Source organism: Eretmochelys imbricata, chromosome 11, assembly GCF_965152235.1.
Source record: "Eretmochelys imbricata isolate rEreImb1 chromosome 11, rEreImb1.hap1, whole genome shotgun sequence".
NCBI classification, from domain to species: Eukaryota; Metazoa; Chordata; order Testudines; family Cheloniidae; genus Eretmochelys; species Eretmochelys imbricata.
Genome location: NC_135582.1, coordinates 62761602 through 62780105, shown reverse-complemented (window position 1 = coordinate 62780105; position 18504 = coordinate 62761602). Strand labels below are relative to the sequence as shown.

Below are 18504 nucleotides of genomic sequence, written 5' to 3'. Positions count from 1 at the left end.
AAAGAATAAATTGTGTTGATCTCTCCAGAATAAATAGTGCCAGCTGATGATATATTAAATCATATTTCATGAATAAAGAAACTAACAAAAATGCAAAATTCAGTCTTTATTTTATTAGAACAGGACTTGTGATGTTTTGTGGTTGGAGGAATGAACAAACTCATATCTGTAAAACATTAAAAACAAACAAGAAAGAAAACCTTTGCTTTCTGGGCATGCTCAGACCTATGCCACTGGAAAGCTTCCAGGAAGAGGTGATCTAAAATACTGTAATTTATAACAAATCAACTGACAGCACAAAACAAATTTCTGCATACATTACAAAATGATATATTTTTTACTTTATTTTCCCAATCCAATCCATAATTATAAACAGGCATTCAATTGTTAGGATGTTCTCTCCTCTTCTGGAATAACTCTTAGTTCATTTGGTCCCATACTAGACATTCCTGTTATTTGTTTCCAGATAGAAAGTAAAAAAATTTAATGGCAGAAAATGCAAAAAGGAGCTAACGCAAACAAAGATGCCTTAAGGGGAAATGGGCAAAAACAGGAAATCTGAAAAACCAGTAGGATTAAGAAAAATATTAATAAAATGGAAAAGCCATCAAACTGCAGCATTGCACAAGGCCAGCAATCAACACATAAGACAAAGTGAGTTTGTAATAACAGTAACAGTAAGTGACTGAAGAGTCAGAGACTGAAAAGAGGGAAAGAATTACAGCATCAAAGGAGAAAATTCAAAATAAAGATAAGAAAAATAATGTGAAAATATTAAGCACAAAATGACAGTACCCAGCTGGGCACCAGTTCAGCAATGTACTTAAATACATGTGTAACTCTGAGTAGTTCTGTTCACTCAGTTATGCACATACTTAAATACCTTTCTGAATCAGGGCCTCAAAAAGGAACATTTTGATACTATGGTCATGAGAACATCATATACAAATTAATACAGGCAAATTAGCTAGAAAGAACTGGAGAGGAAAAAATCAAAACAGAACAAGAATTGGAGGGGGAAATTGCTAAGTTTATATTAGATTGTAAGCTCTTTGAGGCACGAACTATCCTTTTGTTCTATGTTTAGACGTAGCACAATGGGATCCAAGTCCACAATTGGGCCCCCAGATGCTACAGTAATGCAAATAAACAAAAATAATAATAAAAATTTCAGTGGGGAAGAAAAGCCAGGTTTTAAATGGTGGAGAGAGCATGGCAGGGAAGTCAGACAAGTCACAAATTTGTTTTAGTCAATGAAATGTGAAAAAAATGTGTAAAAGTCAATTATATATAACATGGACCAAGAAACAGGGCTCGGAACTATTCTCTTTCGGCTGTTAGTCTAAGTTTTCACTAAATTTACTTTAATGAATAGTAGCAAAAAAGACCACTTCTATAAAAATACCACCCCCCAGGCCATTCCCCCTTTTTTGCTTCCCTGCATGAATCTGGGTTGAGGCTTTCAGTGTATGCAAATGATTTAGATACACTGGGTGAAATCCTAGCCGCACTGAAGTCAGAAGGAATATTTCCATTGCCTTCAACATGATCAGAATTTCACTCACATCCCTTCCCCCATTTTCACTGGATCAGATTCTACCATCTTTATTCAGGTCTTTTGTTTTCAGTGGGACTATTCATGAAATAAGGTACTATTTAACATGAATAATGGTAGCAGAATCTGACCCATTCATTTTAATGGGAGATGTGTATCTAGGGAACACATCTCAACCACTTTGAAAATGTCAGCCCTGCTCTTTTTAAACAAATGACTCTCACCGACCTCAAACACACACACATTGGCTTCCTCTGAGCATCCTTTGCCACGACCTCCCCTCAGCTTTCTTTCCGAGTTTCTATATTTACCTCTGATGTCATTGTTTTCTCTTTCTTTCATATTCAGTGAGCATGCACAGAAAAGGTCTTTAACAGTCAGAAGTCAGGTATATAAAGAATTTTTACATACAATAAATGTGATTTTGCCACTATTACAGCAATAGTTTTCCAAAACTTATACTCCAAGTACTTTTTTTTTCTTTAAAAAAATAAGCTGTTACTCTTCATACTGGTTTTAAAGGAAAATATATAATTATTTAAACTCTTATTTAAATATAGTCAATTATTTAATTTGTTAAAAAAATCACTGACTTAGGGCCCTATTTACAAAAGGCTTTTCATGCAAAAATGCATAACATTTTTTATATTATAAAGTCTTCAACATGTGGATATTACGAGGTTCCAAGGGAAAGTTGTGTATGTGAGAGAAGCACAAGTTTACAGCTGATAACATGAAGGACAGTCCATTTACTGACCGTAAAAAATTTTATATATATATATAAATAAAAACACAATTGTTCTCAAGTAGAATGTGCACAAAACCCCATTTACAAACAGAACTATGCGTATCCGAAAACGAGTCAGAACAGGTTAGGTAGAGAGGACATTCTTATACCATAAAAATATATGTCAGCATGAAATCTAAGGTACTAACTTAGTTTAACACTTCGATTTAAGACATAAGTTTACCTCTAAAGAAAACCCTTTTGCTTTAAAACTTTTATTTAAAAATTAACTTTACTATAAAAATCTTTCCTTTACAACTTTGATTTTTAAAAAACCAGTTACATTATTAGACAAAATATCAAATTATAGAGGCACAATTAGTTAATGGGGCTACCAGTGGCAGCTGTTTTTCTTTTTTTAAAAAAGAAACCCTTATTTCCAGTGATTTATAACATGGTCCTAAGATTCTGTCTTGAACTGACAAGTGTATAAGAAGGCCTCTGGGAAAATAAAAGCTATTTCAAAGGTTAAAAAAAAATAACCATGAGTTATAAAAGAATCTAATCTCTGGTGATGTAAATACATGCAACCTCTTATTTAACATGGGAATTATGCACATGCATCAAAAGAAGAGATGCCAAGAGTATTAATTTAAAAAAACCCTATTAGTTGTTTATGGTGCTTTTTTATTTAATAAAACTCAAAAATGGTGTTTTTTAAAACCAATATTTTGAAGTCCATTAAGTCTCTAACTCAAACTAGTGACCATGGGCACTTTGGAAAAATGCAAATAAACCAGTTGTTTAAACTTTTTCTTTTTGCATATGCACAATCATCCTGTGCACTGGCAAGAAGATGTATAATAAGGCTAGATGGGTATTTTCCATTCCAAATTACTGCTATTTTTTGTTTAATTTTCAAATGGATTTCAGAAGATTCCAAACAATTTTGTATGGTTTATTGAGTTGTAAATCTGCAAATTAAGGTGCTGATCCTGAAGATATTATAAGTACATGCTATACTTGACCCAGGTGAAGTTCAAAGTGCAGAAGTATTTGCAGGATCGGGGTCTGCAAATTCTAACCATGCCTTGACAAAAGAGGCTGTCACTATAATAGTTCTAAAAAGAAAAAAGGCTATGGGCTTTTCCACTGTTGCCTTCAGAGCTGGGTGGTCGTAGTGTGGCGGCTGCTGGCTGGAAGCCCAGCTCCGAAGGGAGCAGCAGCACAGAAGTAAAGGTGGCATGACATGATATTACCACTCTCTTTTCTATGTTGCTGCTGGCAGTGACGCTGCCTTCAGAGCTGGGCTCCCAGCCAGCAGCCACAGAACTTCCTGCAGCCCGGAGAGGTTCCCAGAGGTGGTGTGACCTGTGCAGAAGAAGAGGAAGTCCCATCCCTTCCCACCCTAGCCAGAACTAGGAGCTGGAACCCAGCGCATGGTAGGAGCCCCCGACTGGGGCTCCCACAGCCCTACCCTTCCCCAGCTCTGGGCCCAGTGCTTGGAGGTTAAAGCAGTCTTAGTGGGGGGGACGGGGGTGAGAGCACAGTGCCCTCCTGACCATGGCACCCTGGAAGATTACCCACATCGCCCACCGTAAGGCCAGCTCTGCTGCCCCCAAGTGATGACCCCACTCATACTATGCCACTCCCACTTTTGCACTGCTGGTGGTGGCAGCTCCACCTTCAGAGCTGGACGCCTGGCCAGCAGCTGCCACTCTCTGGCCGCCCAGTTCTGAAGGCAGCGCAAATATAACCGGGGGGGGAGGGGGGGGGCAATACTGTGACCACCCTACAATAGCCAGATTTCACAGGGGAGACCAAATTTCACGGTCCAAGGTGTGTTTTTCATGTCTGTGAATTTGGTAGGGACCCACCTAGAGATATGTGGAATTGTTAAGACTGTTAATAACCAACCATAAGTCAGTATGGAGTAGGATTATTTTAAAACTGCAGTTAAGTATTTACAAAATAGTCCTTAGCTGACTAAACTCTCATGGCCTTAGATTGTTTTTAAAAATATTTTACTAAGTTTTAAAAGGAAGGAAACTCTCAACTACAGTAAACTAAGTTTAAGTAAAAACAGGTCTGCGCTAAATACACAAAAAAACCAAAAGGGCTTCACAGTTAAGGCTGAAATTCAGGATAACCCACTGCTATTCACACTCACTAGTACAAACTTTTTCTCTGATCTATTCAAGAATGCGAAGGTGAATTATGAAACAAACCATTAAGCTAAATTTTCAGATTTAACTCTAAATTTCTTTTGGTTTTTGAGGTTTCATTAGGACCATCCATGTTGCTTGTATAGCACTAGAAAGATTATTTCTTTACCAACACCATTCATTATTGCTAGAGTGAAAGTCCACAGTGCTCTAGTTTTGTCCAATAAAGCTGGACATGGTTTTAGAAAAACACTAAATTACACAACTTGCTACAATACTGTAATCGTATATTTGTTGAAGACACCATTGCAGTGATCTGCTTTGTATCATACTGTATTAAACTGCTGTTGAAACAGTCTTGAAAATGTATTGTATGTGTAATTAGGTGTGAATATACACATACAAACACAAATACATATTCCCTACAACTTAATATTACTCCATTTAATTTCTAGCACAATTGTTTAATCATATTTTTACACTTTACAATTGTGAGGAAAGGTAGGCACAATAAATAATGTTGATTCTACATGATACTTTATTATAGTCTAATGCAGCATAATGCACTGTATTTAGTATCACACAATACAATATGATACAATTCAAGCTCAGTTTGTCTCCTGTAAAGGGTGATGGTGCACTGAAGTGTAGTAAATAGGGTCCTAAGTGCTTAATTTAAACAAATACACAATTTCTGTAACTTTACACAATAGAAGAGGAGATTACTTACCCTCGAGATGGATGATCCCTATCTGTATTCTGCAGAGGATTTATGCATGCATGCCATGAGTCCAGAGCCAGACAAACTGAAAGTAGTAGTGTCCTTTGGTCTGCACATGCACCCCTCCTTTGCCCCATGGATTTGTCCAAGGCGATAAAAGGTGGAGCGAACAGACCACGTCTCCAGTTCCTTCTCCACCGCAAATCGAATAGATCCACAGCAGAGGGGAAAGTGGAATACAGATAGACACCCACATCTCAAAGAACCTCCAGTTACAGGTAAGTAACCTGTTCTTCTTCAAGTCATGGTCCTTATTGTATTCCACTGAGTGTGAGGAAGAGGAAAAATAAGGACCCCTGTATGCCTGAAGTGGGCTGTCATGACAGAGAAAACCTTGGTGAAGACCTGGGAAGCAGTGGTGAGTCAAATGGTAGGACCCTGCACTGAAAATGCTGAGGACCCAACATGAACCTCAGGAATCTCCTGGGGGTTGGATGGATGTCTATGTGAAAATAGAGCCGTAAACCCACATGCCTTTTTCTAGAGAAGGTGTGATGGCTGCTAAGGTAACCATACTAAACTTGGGCTTGCAGATGAAGTGGCTGAAGTGACGTAGGTCCAGGATTGGTCTCCAGGCACCCTTTTCCTTGAGTACCTGGAAGTAAGTGGAATAACCCTGTGCCCTGATAGTTCGGAAGAATGTGCTCTATTGCTCCCCTTTGCAGTGCAGAGAGTCTATTTTTAGGGCAAGGATGCTGTCATGAGAGCGGTCCCTGAAAAGGGATCAAGGCAGGGGATCTGGATGAAGTAGTGTGGTAACTTGTATAACCATAGTGGATGTCATCCAGGACCCACTTATCAGTTATTATTGCACTCCAAGCTGGTAAGAAGAGTGCTAGATGACCCCCGAAAGGGGGTGGGTTGGTTCCATGGCAGAGGGCCTGGTGGTTGACAGTTCTCTAGTGGTACACAGAAATATTGCTTTGGAGAGGACTGCATGGAAGACGACAAAGACGGAGAAGCCGGGCCTGGAGAGTGGGATTCGTTGGGTCTTCTGGCACTTACAAGGAGGTTTATATGGCCTCTGATGGAAGAACTAGGGAGAAGTGAATCACTGTGGGTGGTGGGCAGTAGAATTTTTGCTTGCGTACAAGTGTATAGATACCCAGCAATCTAAGTGTGGCTCTGGAATCCTTGAGGGATGGAGGGATTTGTTGGTTTTCTGATTAAACAGGTGACTCATCAAAAGGAAGGTCCTCAATGGAAGGACAAGGAGTAATGGTCTCAAGTTGCAGTGGGGGAGGTTTAGGTTGGATATTAGGAAAAACTTTTTCACTAGGAGGGTGGTGAAACACTGGAATGCGTTGCCTAGGGAGGTGGTGGAATCTCCTTCCTTAGAAGTTTTTAAGGTCAGGCTTGACAAAGCCCTGGCTGGGATGATTTAATTGGGTATGGGTCCTGCTTTTGAGCAGGGGGTTGGACTAGATGACCTCCTGAGGTCCCTTCAACCCTGATATTCTATGATTCTATGATTCAATGGTATTCTGCACATCTCTGGGAAAACTGCATGAGTGAAGCCATGATTCCCTTCGCATGACAATGCCTGTGGCCATTGAGCATAAAGTGGTATCTGCAGCATTCACAGCCGACTGAAGCACCATTCTAGCCACCAGCTTACTCTCCTCAAGGATAGACTGGAAACATGCTCAATCTTGCGAGGCAGCTTTTCAGTGAAGTCCCTCACTTTACCATTGTTATTTGACCATCAAGGCTTGGTAGTTTGAAATTGGAATTGGAGGCTTGCTGAAGAGAAGACTTTGCATCCCAGAAGTTCTAAATGTTTGCCCTGCTTATCTGTCGGGTGGAGCACAGATGTTGCTGTCTGGAGCATTCCGTTGCTGCTTGCACCATGAGAGAATTGGGGTGGGGAAAGAAAACTCTGACCCCTGGGTTGGTATGTAGTATCTCTTCTCTGTGTGCAAGTGGCTGGGGTATGCCAAACCATTCAAGCTGGCTGAAGAATAGCTTTGTTGACTGGTAGGGCAACCCTGCTCAGTACCAAGGAATGAAAGATGTCCAGGCACTGATGCAGCTTGTCTTGTACTTCCTCCAGTGGACTATGAAGCTCGTCCGCCATTCTTCGCAGGAGTTCTTGGAACTGGCAAAAATCACCAGGAGACAAGGGGGAGGCTGAAGTGACTGCAGCATTTGAAGAGGATGAAGGGAAGCATTCCTGCTCCAGCGGTACCGTTGGAACAGGACTGAGTAGTTCATCCTCCATAACTTGTTCAGAGCGTCTGCTCAAGGGTGCCCCAACGGGGACAGAGGCAAAGCCTCCCACGTGGAACAGGAAAGTTCTGAGAGTAGGTAGTGAGATCAGGACCCTCAATAGGGCCAGAAAGACTGATCCTGTGGATGTTGCGGAGGGCCCCATGCTGAAGGCAACCAGTGGCTTCTCTGTTGTTGGGGGGGGGCGGTATTGCCACTCCACTGGCAGTCCCTTTGGGTACTCATACTGGAAGTAGGGAATGGGCAGCTCTCGTGCTCTGTCAGAATCCAAGGACGAAAAGAACTCAGATCCTGGTTCCAATGGCAGTACCGTTGGAAGTGTGCAATCCACAGAAGGAGGCATCCAAGTGGGGCCTGACTGTGGCAAGTGCCAGACAGGAGATCAGACTTATAAGAACATAAGAATGGCCATACTGGGTCAGACCAAAGATCCATCCAGCCCAGTATCCTGTCTACCAACAGTGGCCAATGCCAGGTGCCCCAGAAGGAGTGAACCTAACAGGTAATGATCAGTGATCTCTCTCCTGCCATCCATCTCCACCCTAGGGACACCATTCCTTACCCATCCTGGCTAATAGCCATTAATGGACTTAGCCTCCATGAATTTATCCAGTTCTCTTTTAAATCCTGTTATAGTCCTAGCCTTCACAACCTCCTCAGGCAAGGAGTTCCACAGGTTGACTGTGCGCTGTGTGAAGAACTTCCTTTTCTTTGTTTTAAACCTGGTGCCCATTAATTTCATTTGGTGGCCCCTAGATCTTATATTATGGGAACAAGTAAATAACTTTTCCTTATTCACTTTCTCCACACCACTCATGATTTTATCTACCTCTATCATATCCCCCCTTAGTCGCCTCTTTTCCAAGCTGAAAAGTCCTAGCCTCTTTAATCTCTCCTCATATGGGACCTGTACCAAATCCCTAATTATTTTAGTTGCCCTTTTCTGAACCTTTTCTAATGCCAGTATATCTTTTTTGAGATGAGGGGACCACATCTGTATGCAGTATTCAAGATGTGGGCATACCAAGGATTTATATAAGGGCGATAAGATATTCTCCGTCTTATACTCTATCCCGTTTTTACTGATTCCTAACATCCCGTTTGCTTTTTTGACTGCGGCTGCACACTGCATGGACGTCTTCAGAGAACTATCCACAAGGATTCCAAGATCTTTCACCCGATTTGTTGTAGCTAAATTTGCCCCCCTCATATTGTATGTATAGTTGGGGTTATTTTTTCCAATGTGCATTACTTTACATTTATCCACATGAAATTTCATTTGCCATTTTGTTGCCCAATCACTTAGTTTTGTGAGATCTTTTTGAAGTTCTTCACAGTCTGCTTTGGTCTTAACTATCTTGAGCAGTTTAGTATCATCTGCAAACTTTGCCACCTCACTGTTTACCCCTTTCTCCAGGTCATTTATGAGTAAGTTGAATAGGATTGGTCCTAAGACTGATCCTTGGGGAACACCACTAGTTACCCCTCTCCATTCTGAAAATTTACCATTTATTCCTACCCTTTGTTCCCTATCTTTTAGCTAGTTCTCAATCCATGAAAGAATCTTCCCTCTTATCCCACGACAACTTAATTTACGTAAGAGCCTTTGGTGAGGGACCTTGTCAAAGGCTTTCTGGAAATCTAAGTACACTAAGTCCACTTGATCCCCCTTGTCCACATGTTTGTTGACCCCTTCACAGAACTCTAACAGATTAGTAAGACCTGATTTCCCTTTACAGAAACTATGTTGACTTTTGCCCAACAATTTATATGTTCTTCTCTGTGTCTGACAATTTTATTCTTTATTATTGTTTCAACTAATTTGCCTGGTACGGATGTTAGACTTACCAGTCTGTAATTGCCAAGATCACCTATAGAGTCCTTTTTAAATATTGATGTTATATTAGCTATCTTCCAGTCATTGGGTACGGAGGCTGATTTAAAAGGACAGGTCACAAACCATAGTTAATAGTTCTGCAATTTCACATTTGAGTTCTTTCAGAACTCTTGGGTGAATGCCATCTGGTCCCAGTGACTTGTTACTGTTAAGTTTCTCAATTAATTCCAAAACCTCCTCTAGTGACACTTCAATCTGTGACAATTCCTCAGATTTGTCACCTACAAAAGATGGCTCAGGTTTGGGAATCTCCCTAACATCCTCAGCCATGAAGACTGAAGAAAAGAATTCATTTAGTTTCTCTGTGGTGACTTTATCGTCTTTAAGTGCTCCTTTTGTATCTCGACCATCCAGGGGCCCAACTGGTTATTTAGCAGGCTTCCTGCTTCTGATGTACTTAAAAAACATTTCGTTATTACCTTTTGAGTTTTTGGCTAGCTGTTCTTCAAACTCCTTTTTGTCTTTTCTTATTACATTTTTACACTTAATTTGGCAGTGTTTATGCGCCTTTCTATTTACCTCACTAGGATTTGACTTCCACTTTTTAAAAGATGCCTTTTTATCTCTCACTGCTTTTCTAGGTGCAGGTGGCAGAGGAAGGTGCGAACATCTTGGTTCCGCCACGGCAAACCGCTCATGTGACTCCGGTGCTTTCTCCAAGCATCCCTGTGTCAGCGGTTCCTGTTCTGTAGCACCAGAGCAGAAGACTGTCCAAGAAGTGGTGGATCCCTTGTTTTAAAGGAAGCTGACACTGAAGGCATGTGCAGCTTGGTTCTCTGTACTGGCAAATCTGTTGGTCTGCATAAGTTGTGTCATACGTGGACACCTTGGAACACGCTGCTTCTCTGTGGCTGGAACTCATGGAAGGCACATCATTCTTTTTTGGCTTGGAGGAAGACTTACCTCCATGCTTATGTGCATGCTTCCTTGCCTCCGAACTAGGCCCTGGCATGGGGTCCATAGCAGCGGTACCACCAGAGCCAGGTTCAAGCTCTGAGGCTGGAGGCACACTACTGGGTTTCTCAGGCAGATATACAGGGGTGGGTCACTGGACTGGGTCCAACTGCAGTCTCATGGTGACCTCCATGAGGTGCTTCTTGAGGAGGACAGCCCAGCCTTCTCAGGTATGACTTGGGAAGGACTGGCAGATACTGCTGATGAAATATGGGCTTCTCCCAAGCAGTAGAAGCAGCATTGGTGCTCATTGCTGATGGAGAACAAAACGGGGGCAGGAAGTGCAAATCCTGAATCCTGGCATTTTTGGCATAATCTAGCACTGGTGTGTGGGGTTGCTGGGGATTAAAAAAAAACAGATTCCCCCAAAAGTCCAAATCCTACAAAAACTATTACTAAAAACTTAACTACCTAAGAAACAGTAATGACAGCAGAATAAAAAACTAACTATAGACAATTTCTAAAACATTTTTCTTTTAAAAGTGCATCAGAGACGAGAGGACATTAGCAGCTCTGACTTGGACCATGCAGTTCTGAGAAGGAACTGGAGATGCAGTCCGTCCATCCGACCCTTTATCACCTAGGATGAATCCGCAAGGCAAGGGTGCATGCGCAGACCAATGGACACTACTAATTCAAACTCTCCAGCTCCAGACGCATGGCACACATGCAAATTCTCAGTGGAATTCAATAGGGACCATCATTCAAAGAAAAACAGTGCAATATGTAGTGTGCCCATATTCCAACATGAAATTAGTTTGTTGCTACAGTAGTTTATTACTGGACCTTTGATCCATTGTATCTGCAGTTCTGGCACATCACCTGGATTTTGTATAATCACCTTCTGTTCACTCTCTTTTTCCTCAGCCTATTCCCAGGTGTTGGGTAAGTAAAAGTTTGTTGTTGTTTTATTGGCTAGCTATCTATTGGTAAAACAAGACAGCCTCCCAATACAGGTATACTAGAAGTTCTTCCAGAGGGCTATTTCACAATGCTGGGGAGACCCTTATCTCCCAGCTCCTAACTTTGGAAGAAGCTAGTTCTGGCTTCTTCGGAAAAGACCCTGCTGTGATTTTCTGCCTCTTTTCAGTAATCCCTGAAATGACTGTAGAGTTCAAAAACGTCCTCCTGGGTTTCCTCCTAACATTTAGCTTTTTAGCATCAAGTTTTTCCTTTTTGAGGTGCTTTCCCAAAGTAGGTTTCCTTGTCTGGTGCCTATGGATGGAGAAGACAGAAGAAGATTTTTGGGCACAAGAGGAGAGCTTCCCTCTTATCTGCTCCTTTTTTCGCTTTTTAGTTCTGGATGCTTGTTTGCATGGGGCTACTCTACTTCCTCTTCTCACAAGGCCACAATTGACAGACATGGGTACTGAAGCCTTTTTGGAAAAACCTGGTTCCTTACTAGTGCCTTCTTTCCGCTTCCACATTGTCTTTGAATTCTCCCTCTCCAACCATTCGCTCCTGATTGACTTCAAAGGTATTTTGGCAACCCTGCTATTAATTGGGGTTAATCTAACATCTCCTTCTATCTGAGACTGATTGGAGTTGAAAGGTGAAATGACTAAGTGTTTATAGGACTTCTCTGAGTGAACAAATACCGGAAAATCAGACCTTTCTGTGGAAATGGAAGATCCATCGGTCCTCACACTTGAATTCATATCATTCCCTTTAACTGGATCTGACAGGAAAGCCGCTGAAGAGGAACTATAGAAGCCTGGCCAATTGAAGGATTTAGATGGTGTATATTCTTTCTGCGTATCAGATTGTTTCTTCGTGTTTGCATCGAGGCTTAGACTCCTGAACAGTTGTCGAACATGGGAGGGCTTTTTGGCTTTTTCTCTAACTGTGCTCTTGGGAGGTGTTTTCAGAATTCGATTGGTCAGTGGGTCATAATACTTAAGAGAACATTGTTTGTATCTGTACCTTACAGAGTCCTTGCTGTCTGTGGAGTTGTGATTTCTCCTCATTTTGGGAGCATCTATGGGTTTGCCTTTATATTGTTTAATCTCTGGACATGAAAGGACATAAACCACTGTCTTGGGCTGCAGAGGGCTCATAATTTTGGTATATGCTTCAGGAAGCTTGAGGGCACATAGTCTGGTTTTCATGTTTGAAATTCTTTCATTCTCTGACCAAATAATGTTTGCTTTCTGATCTGGTGGATCAGACTCCTTTCTAATGATTTTTCTTTTTACTACTGGATAGTTCACTAAACTGGTTTGGGTTCCATGGCTGACTTTGACCACTTGGCATCTTGAAGCAAGGCGCCACGTCCTCTTTCTAGGTATCTGAAGTATTTGTGGGTTGCATAGTGTATCAGAGGCCAACAAGTTATCAAAATCAGAACCACCACTTACAGCATCATTAAATTCTGGCAATGCTTTAACTGATGAAGTTTCTGTTCTGTTACCTGTAACAATGTCACTCTTCCTTTCATCTTTCTGCTTCTTCCTCATCCTCTTCCCCGTACAGTTGGCAGAGGGTTCACTGTTGAAATGACAACGGAAACGACCTTCCTTGAAATCACGCACAAGTGCTTCAATTTTTATATCATCTTCGTACATTATCTGGGACCACGTCTTTCCCACAAATGAAGGAGGCACATGAGGCAGAGCTGGAAGAACTGGTTCCTCATTATGAATTATTATATCCTGTGTTGCTGCTTCTGTTTGCTCCACTGAACCACCTTTTAGAACAGAACTAAGTTGGGTTCCATAGTTTCTATCTTCCAGGTTTACTTGGACCTCTTTTAGGAATTCTATATCATTTGTAGCTGCCTTGGGTAGGCCTGCTCCTGAGCAAATAGGTGCCTCACAATTAAAACTCATTTCAGAGCCCTCTAGACTACTGTGATCCAGAAGTGATGAAATATTTAAATAGGAATTACTCTCTTCATCTTTGCACGACAACTTATTAGGTGGAGCTCCATGGCAGTACTTCAGAATGACTTCTTCAATTATCCTATCTACTGAAGTTTCATCAACCCTGCTCACCTTGATATCTTTGTTTCTTGTTAACTGTGGGGATGCCCCAAAACTTAGTGAGTTGCTAGTTACCACAAGATCCCTGAGACAGAAGTCAGACACCAAAGTTTCATCCTGAGATTGTAAACGATCTAGTTTAAAAAAAGATTGACCTGAGATAATATATGAAGAGTTGCCTTGGTTGCAGGTAGGATTCTGATGTGAAAATGAAGGGTTTTTTGGGTGGACTGATGCCAGAACAGGATTAGGATTTGTGTTTAATAATCCATCCTTATGGCATACATCCTTCTGCATGTGATCATATCTGCTACTTGGAATCAAATTTGATGTTGCTGAGTACCTAATATTTTTTGCAATTACAGGGCTAACAGGAGAACTGTGACATAAAGGAGTGCTACGCAAATGGTGAGATACTGGGCTCACAGCTGTAAACTGGCCATCACAGCTACTATTTGCAATTTGAGCACCATCCGTTACTGTATGTTTTTTCTCATTGCTACAGATGTCCAAAGTTTGCTGGGATATTTCTAAGATGTGTTCCTGTCCCATCTTTAGTTTTTGGATAAATGTCTGTGGCACAGAAATTGACTTTATGCCCTCCTGAGATCTGCAAGGAGAAGGGGAGCATGATTTAACAATGGATTCACTGTCTGTGCCAGGCATCTCCCGTATGCTTCTTACCACCTCTTTCTCCTCTTCTGGAAGCAGGAAAACATCCCGGGGAACCATTGGGGAGGTGGGAAATGGCATGTCATCATATGTTGGTCTGGAAAAAACAAACTGTATAAATGTTGTAAATACATTTAAAGCTTTTCAAACAGAGGAATTAAGAGTTCCATAACCATTATTAAGTATAGTGCATTATGATTAAGAACAAACTCAAATCACTACCTACAGTGCTTTACAAAGCAAAGCTTCAAGAAAAGAAAGGAAACAAAGACAATGTTTCATAAAGCACCCCAAAGACAAGACAAACTGGGCATTTGTCTGATTCCATAAAGCAGGGGTGGGCAATCTTTTTGGCCTGAGGGCCACATCTGGGTATGGAAATTGTATGGTGGGCCATGAATGCTCAGAAATTGGGGGTAGTGGTGAAGGAGAGGGTGAGTGCTCCGGATTGGGGGCGGGGGGGGGGGACGACTCTAGGATGGGGCCAGAAATTAGGAGTTCAGAGTGTGAGGGGGGCTCCGGGCTGGAGCAGGGGGTGGGTTGAGGGGTTTGGGATGCAGTAGGGTGCTCCAGGCTGGGACTGAGGGGTTCGGAGGGCGGGAGGGGGAAATCAGGGTTGGGGCAGGGGGTGAGGGCTCTGGTCTAGGGCCGTGGATGAGGGGTTTGGAGTGGACAGGAGGGGAATCTGGACTGGGATCAAGGGGTTTGGAGGGCGGGAGGGGGATCAGGGCGGGGCTCCAGGCAGCGCTTGCCTCAAGCATTTCCCGGAAGCAGCAGCATGTCCCCCCTCTGGCTCCTACACAGAGTAGCAGCCAGGCAGCACTGCCCTGTCCAAAGGCGCTGCCCTTGCAACTCCCATTGGCCAGGAACCGCAGCCAAAGGGAGGGGCGGGGATAGCGTGCGGAGCCCCCTGGCTGCTCCTATGCGTAGGATGGGGGACATGTTGGCACATTCCCGGGAGCAGCGCCAAGAGGGGCAAGCCCCCAACCCCACTCCCCGGTGGGAACTTGAGGGCCAGATTAAAAGGTCTGACCAGCTGTAGTTCGCCCACCCCTGCCATAAAGGATCAGGTAGATATTATTTTCACCCTCTCCTAGAAGGGAGCTTTTCAGAATGGCTAAAAACATATTAGTATCATTATTCTACAAATGATAGCAGAGAAAGGGAACAGAAAATATTTTTCTTCTTTTAATCCCATTGATTTATAAAGAACAATTAAGTTATTTTATAATGTATACTATATAAATGTATAGTTGATCTACTAATCATGCGGCTGTACAGTGCTTTATAAGCATCTTTGTACATAAACTCTTCTTTTAAGAGTGGTTCTCTGAAATATGACTCTGCAAATATCATTATGGGGTTCCACAGAGGGAGCAAATCTGTGGAGTAAGGAGCAAGCATTTCTAACTAGCCACTTTTCATTGTACAGTCTCACTACCTAAAGTTTCACCTGTACAGTCTCATCATAAGGATTTACTCCAATACAGACATTAAAATGTTTGCTGATTGAAAGTTGGCAGACAAATTCTCAGCGTGGGAGAATTATTGCCTTCAACAGTAAAACATTCAGTTTGGCTATTTTTTCAAAATTATATTTGTATGTAACAATCAAAATGTTTATATAGCTCAAAAGTGTTTCAATTTTGAAACTAAAAAGTACATGCCATTAATTCATTAAAAAACAAAATAATTATCCTGTTTAGAGACATGCAATTTCTTTAATCTAAGCATTTATAAAGATTTTAACGTGTACAGTAGTAGAGATACACCTCACTGATAGGTGTGTATAGTTCTAATGAATCATTTTATCAATTTTTTTTTAAATCTACTTTTAAAATGTTAAATATGGATCCGCAGATCAATCCTTCACTCCTTATAACAGCAAACTCAAGAGTTTTCCCCAAGTAAGGAGTGCATTTGGCCCTTAAATGGTCAGCAAGGCCTACTACTAACAAAGGTGCATGTCCAAAAGCAACAAACTTACAGTACTGAAATGCATATCTACCTAGGACACAATAGAAGATCTAAAGGAACTGGTAATACTCACTAGTTAAGTAATACATATTAATTTGTACTAGGCAAAGAGCCTATTTGGAGGGAGGTAGGCTGGTATGGAGAGACATAATTGTCTTTGTCCATGAAGGTCTAGCCAGGTTGAAGGCGTATTACACTCTCACAGTCCTTGGGAGACAGGCCAGTCCTCACTTACAGACAGCCCCCCAACCTGAAGCAAAATACTCACCAGCAACTACATACCACACCACAGAAACACTAACCCAGGAACCAATCCCTGTAACAAACCCCGTTGCCTACTCTGTCCCCATATGTACTCTAGTGACACCACCAAAGGACCCAACCACATCAGCCACACCATCAGGGGCTCATTCACCTGCATATCTACTAATGCGATATATGCCATCATGTGCCAGCAATGCCTCTCTACCTTGTACATTGGCCAAACTGGACAGTCTCTATGTAAAAGAATAAATGGACACAAATCAGACATCAGGAACGGTAACATATAAAAGTCAGTAGGAGAACACTTCCATCTCCCTGGACATTCAACAACAGATTTAAAACAAAACAAAAAACCTTCAAAAACAGACTTCAAAGAGAAACTGCAGCGCTACAACTCATTTGCAAACTTAACACCATTAATTTGGGCTTGAATAGGGACTGGGTGGTTCACTACGAAAGCAATTTTCCCTCTCTTGGTATTGACACTTCCTCATCAATTATTGGGAGTGGATCACATCCACCCTGACTGAATTGGCCTGGTCAACACTGGTTCTCCACTTGTAAGGTAACTCCCTTCTCGTCATGTGCCAGTATATATATTTATGCCTGTATCTGTAATTTTCACTCCATGCATCTGAAGAACCCACGAAAGTTTATGCCCAAATAAATCTTAGTCTTTAAGGAGCCACCAGCCTCCTTGTTGTTTTTGTGGCTACAGACAAACATGGTTACCCCTCTGATACTTTACACTATTTATGATCTTGTAACCTGTACAGCCACCCAAGAAACAAACAGTTAATTCCATTCCTGGAGCAGATACCTTTTACCATATCAGCTCAGAAATTAGAATACTTGCTATCCAATGAAAGCGTGTCAAGTCATATGGACTGCTGCCCTATTTGTCTGGTCAGACATAAAAATATGAAAATAGTATGTGAAAGTTAGGCTACTTTTGACCAAAAGGAAATAGTGTTCTAATATATTTCTCGTTTTTGTATATCATTTTAGTGGTGCTGATGTTAGGGAAGGGTTAATCTTGCATATTAATTTGTGTTTCTAAAATTTGTATCTGGTTTTTTGAGTTGTTGATTTAAAAATTATATCTACTGTATTATGTGCAGTGGCCTATGACTCAAACACTACATTAATAAAAACTAAACTGAATCTGTAAACTGTGATACTGGGCAACTGTTTATCCTTTTAAAAAGTCTAGTACTATCAGGATAGTGAATTTGTTTACTTAATAAACTGGCTTATAAAGGAAGTAACAGATTTTAAACTTTTATTAGTTTTTTTTAAATTAAAATTACAGAACTTTGACAAAGTTAATACACATGTACTACAATTAGATAATGCTAATGAGCATAGTAAAAGTAAGTAAATGGACGAATAGTATTGAGGTTGTAACATAAACCAGCCAAAGTCAGATTATCAAAGTTCACACTCACAAAACATCCTTAACCCACACTATTTTTTCCTCAGAATACAATGAATTAAACAACTGAATGCCATGGAAACCTTAATGTTGGTGTTTGGGTTTTTTGTTTTCTAACTCTGAATTTAAATAAAATGTAGGGCGGATAATAGTTCAACCTCACATTCTGACCTAAACTCACACTATTCTTTCCCCAGGACATCATGAATTAAAGGTTTGAATTTTTAATTTCATGGAAACCTAAACATTCTTTAAATATATATTTTTAGTTTTTAGTCTGTGAATATAAATACAGTGCATGAGGGGGAGGAAAGACCTGGAGAATCTGCTGCATACAAGAGACTGAAGCACTATTCCCAGAAGCACACCTGGTGCCAAGAATCAGTATCACCGTGATTAACAGTACTCTGACCTACCAGAGCAATGGGGGAGAATTGTTTATAAACTTTTATTTTGGGGACAGCAAAAACAGAAAAGAATCTGCCCGCTCCTTCTTGAGCTAGCTCCACTGCATTTGATTGGTAGTACCATGCTGCAGGAAAGCTTAATGTAATGTTGCAGCATTGCAGCTAGAGTAGCCTGTGGTCATCAAGCACTTGTGCAAAGGAAGCAAATAATTTTGCTCATGTCTTTAAATTATAAATAGCCAGATAGGAACAACAGGAATATAAGTGTGTCCACAGACATACAGAATACACATATGCACACAGGAACTATATGTATATACACGTGTGCACACACGGACTGCACAATAAATAAATGCCCTCAATTTTTCAGACTGATAAACAGTCAAGGGTTGTAAATATAAACGAAGTGTTATATGCATTATGTCAACATCATTTCTTTATTTTGAGCTATCCCTTTATA

The 18504-nt window shown here is 41.1% G+C and overlaps 1 protein-coding gene across 4 annotated transcripts in view; it reads right to left on the bottom strand.

Moving 5' to 3' along the window:
* Positions 1-93: 93 nt before the first annotated feature.
* The window catches only part of ZDBF2 (zinc finger DBF-type containing 2), a 39463-nt gene continuing 21052 nt past the window's right edge, over positions 94-18504 (bottom strand). For all 4 annotated transcript variants that reach the window (XM_077830087.1, XM_077830084.1, XM_077830085.1 and 1 more), the window contains one exon: positions 94-14058. In XM_077830087.1, the coding sequence (XP_077686213.1) occupies positions 11295-14058 (2764 nt within the window). In that variant the 3' untranslated portion in view covers positions 94-11294. The remainder of the gene's footprint in view (positions 14059-18504) is intronic.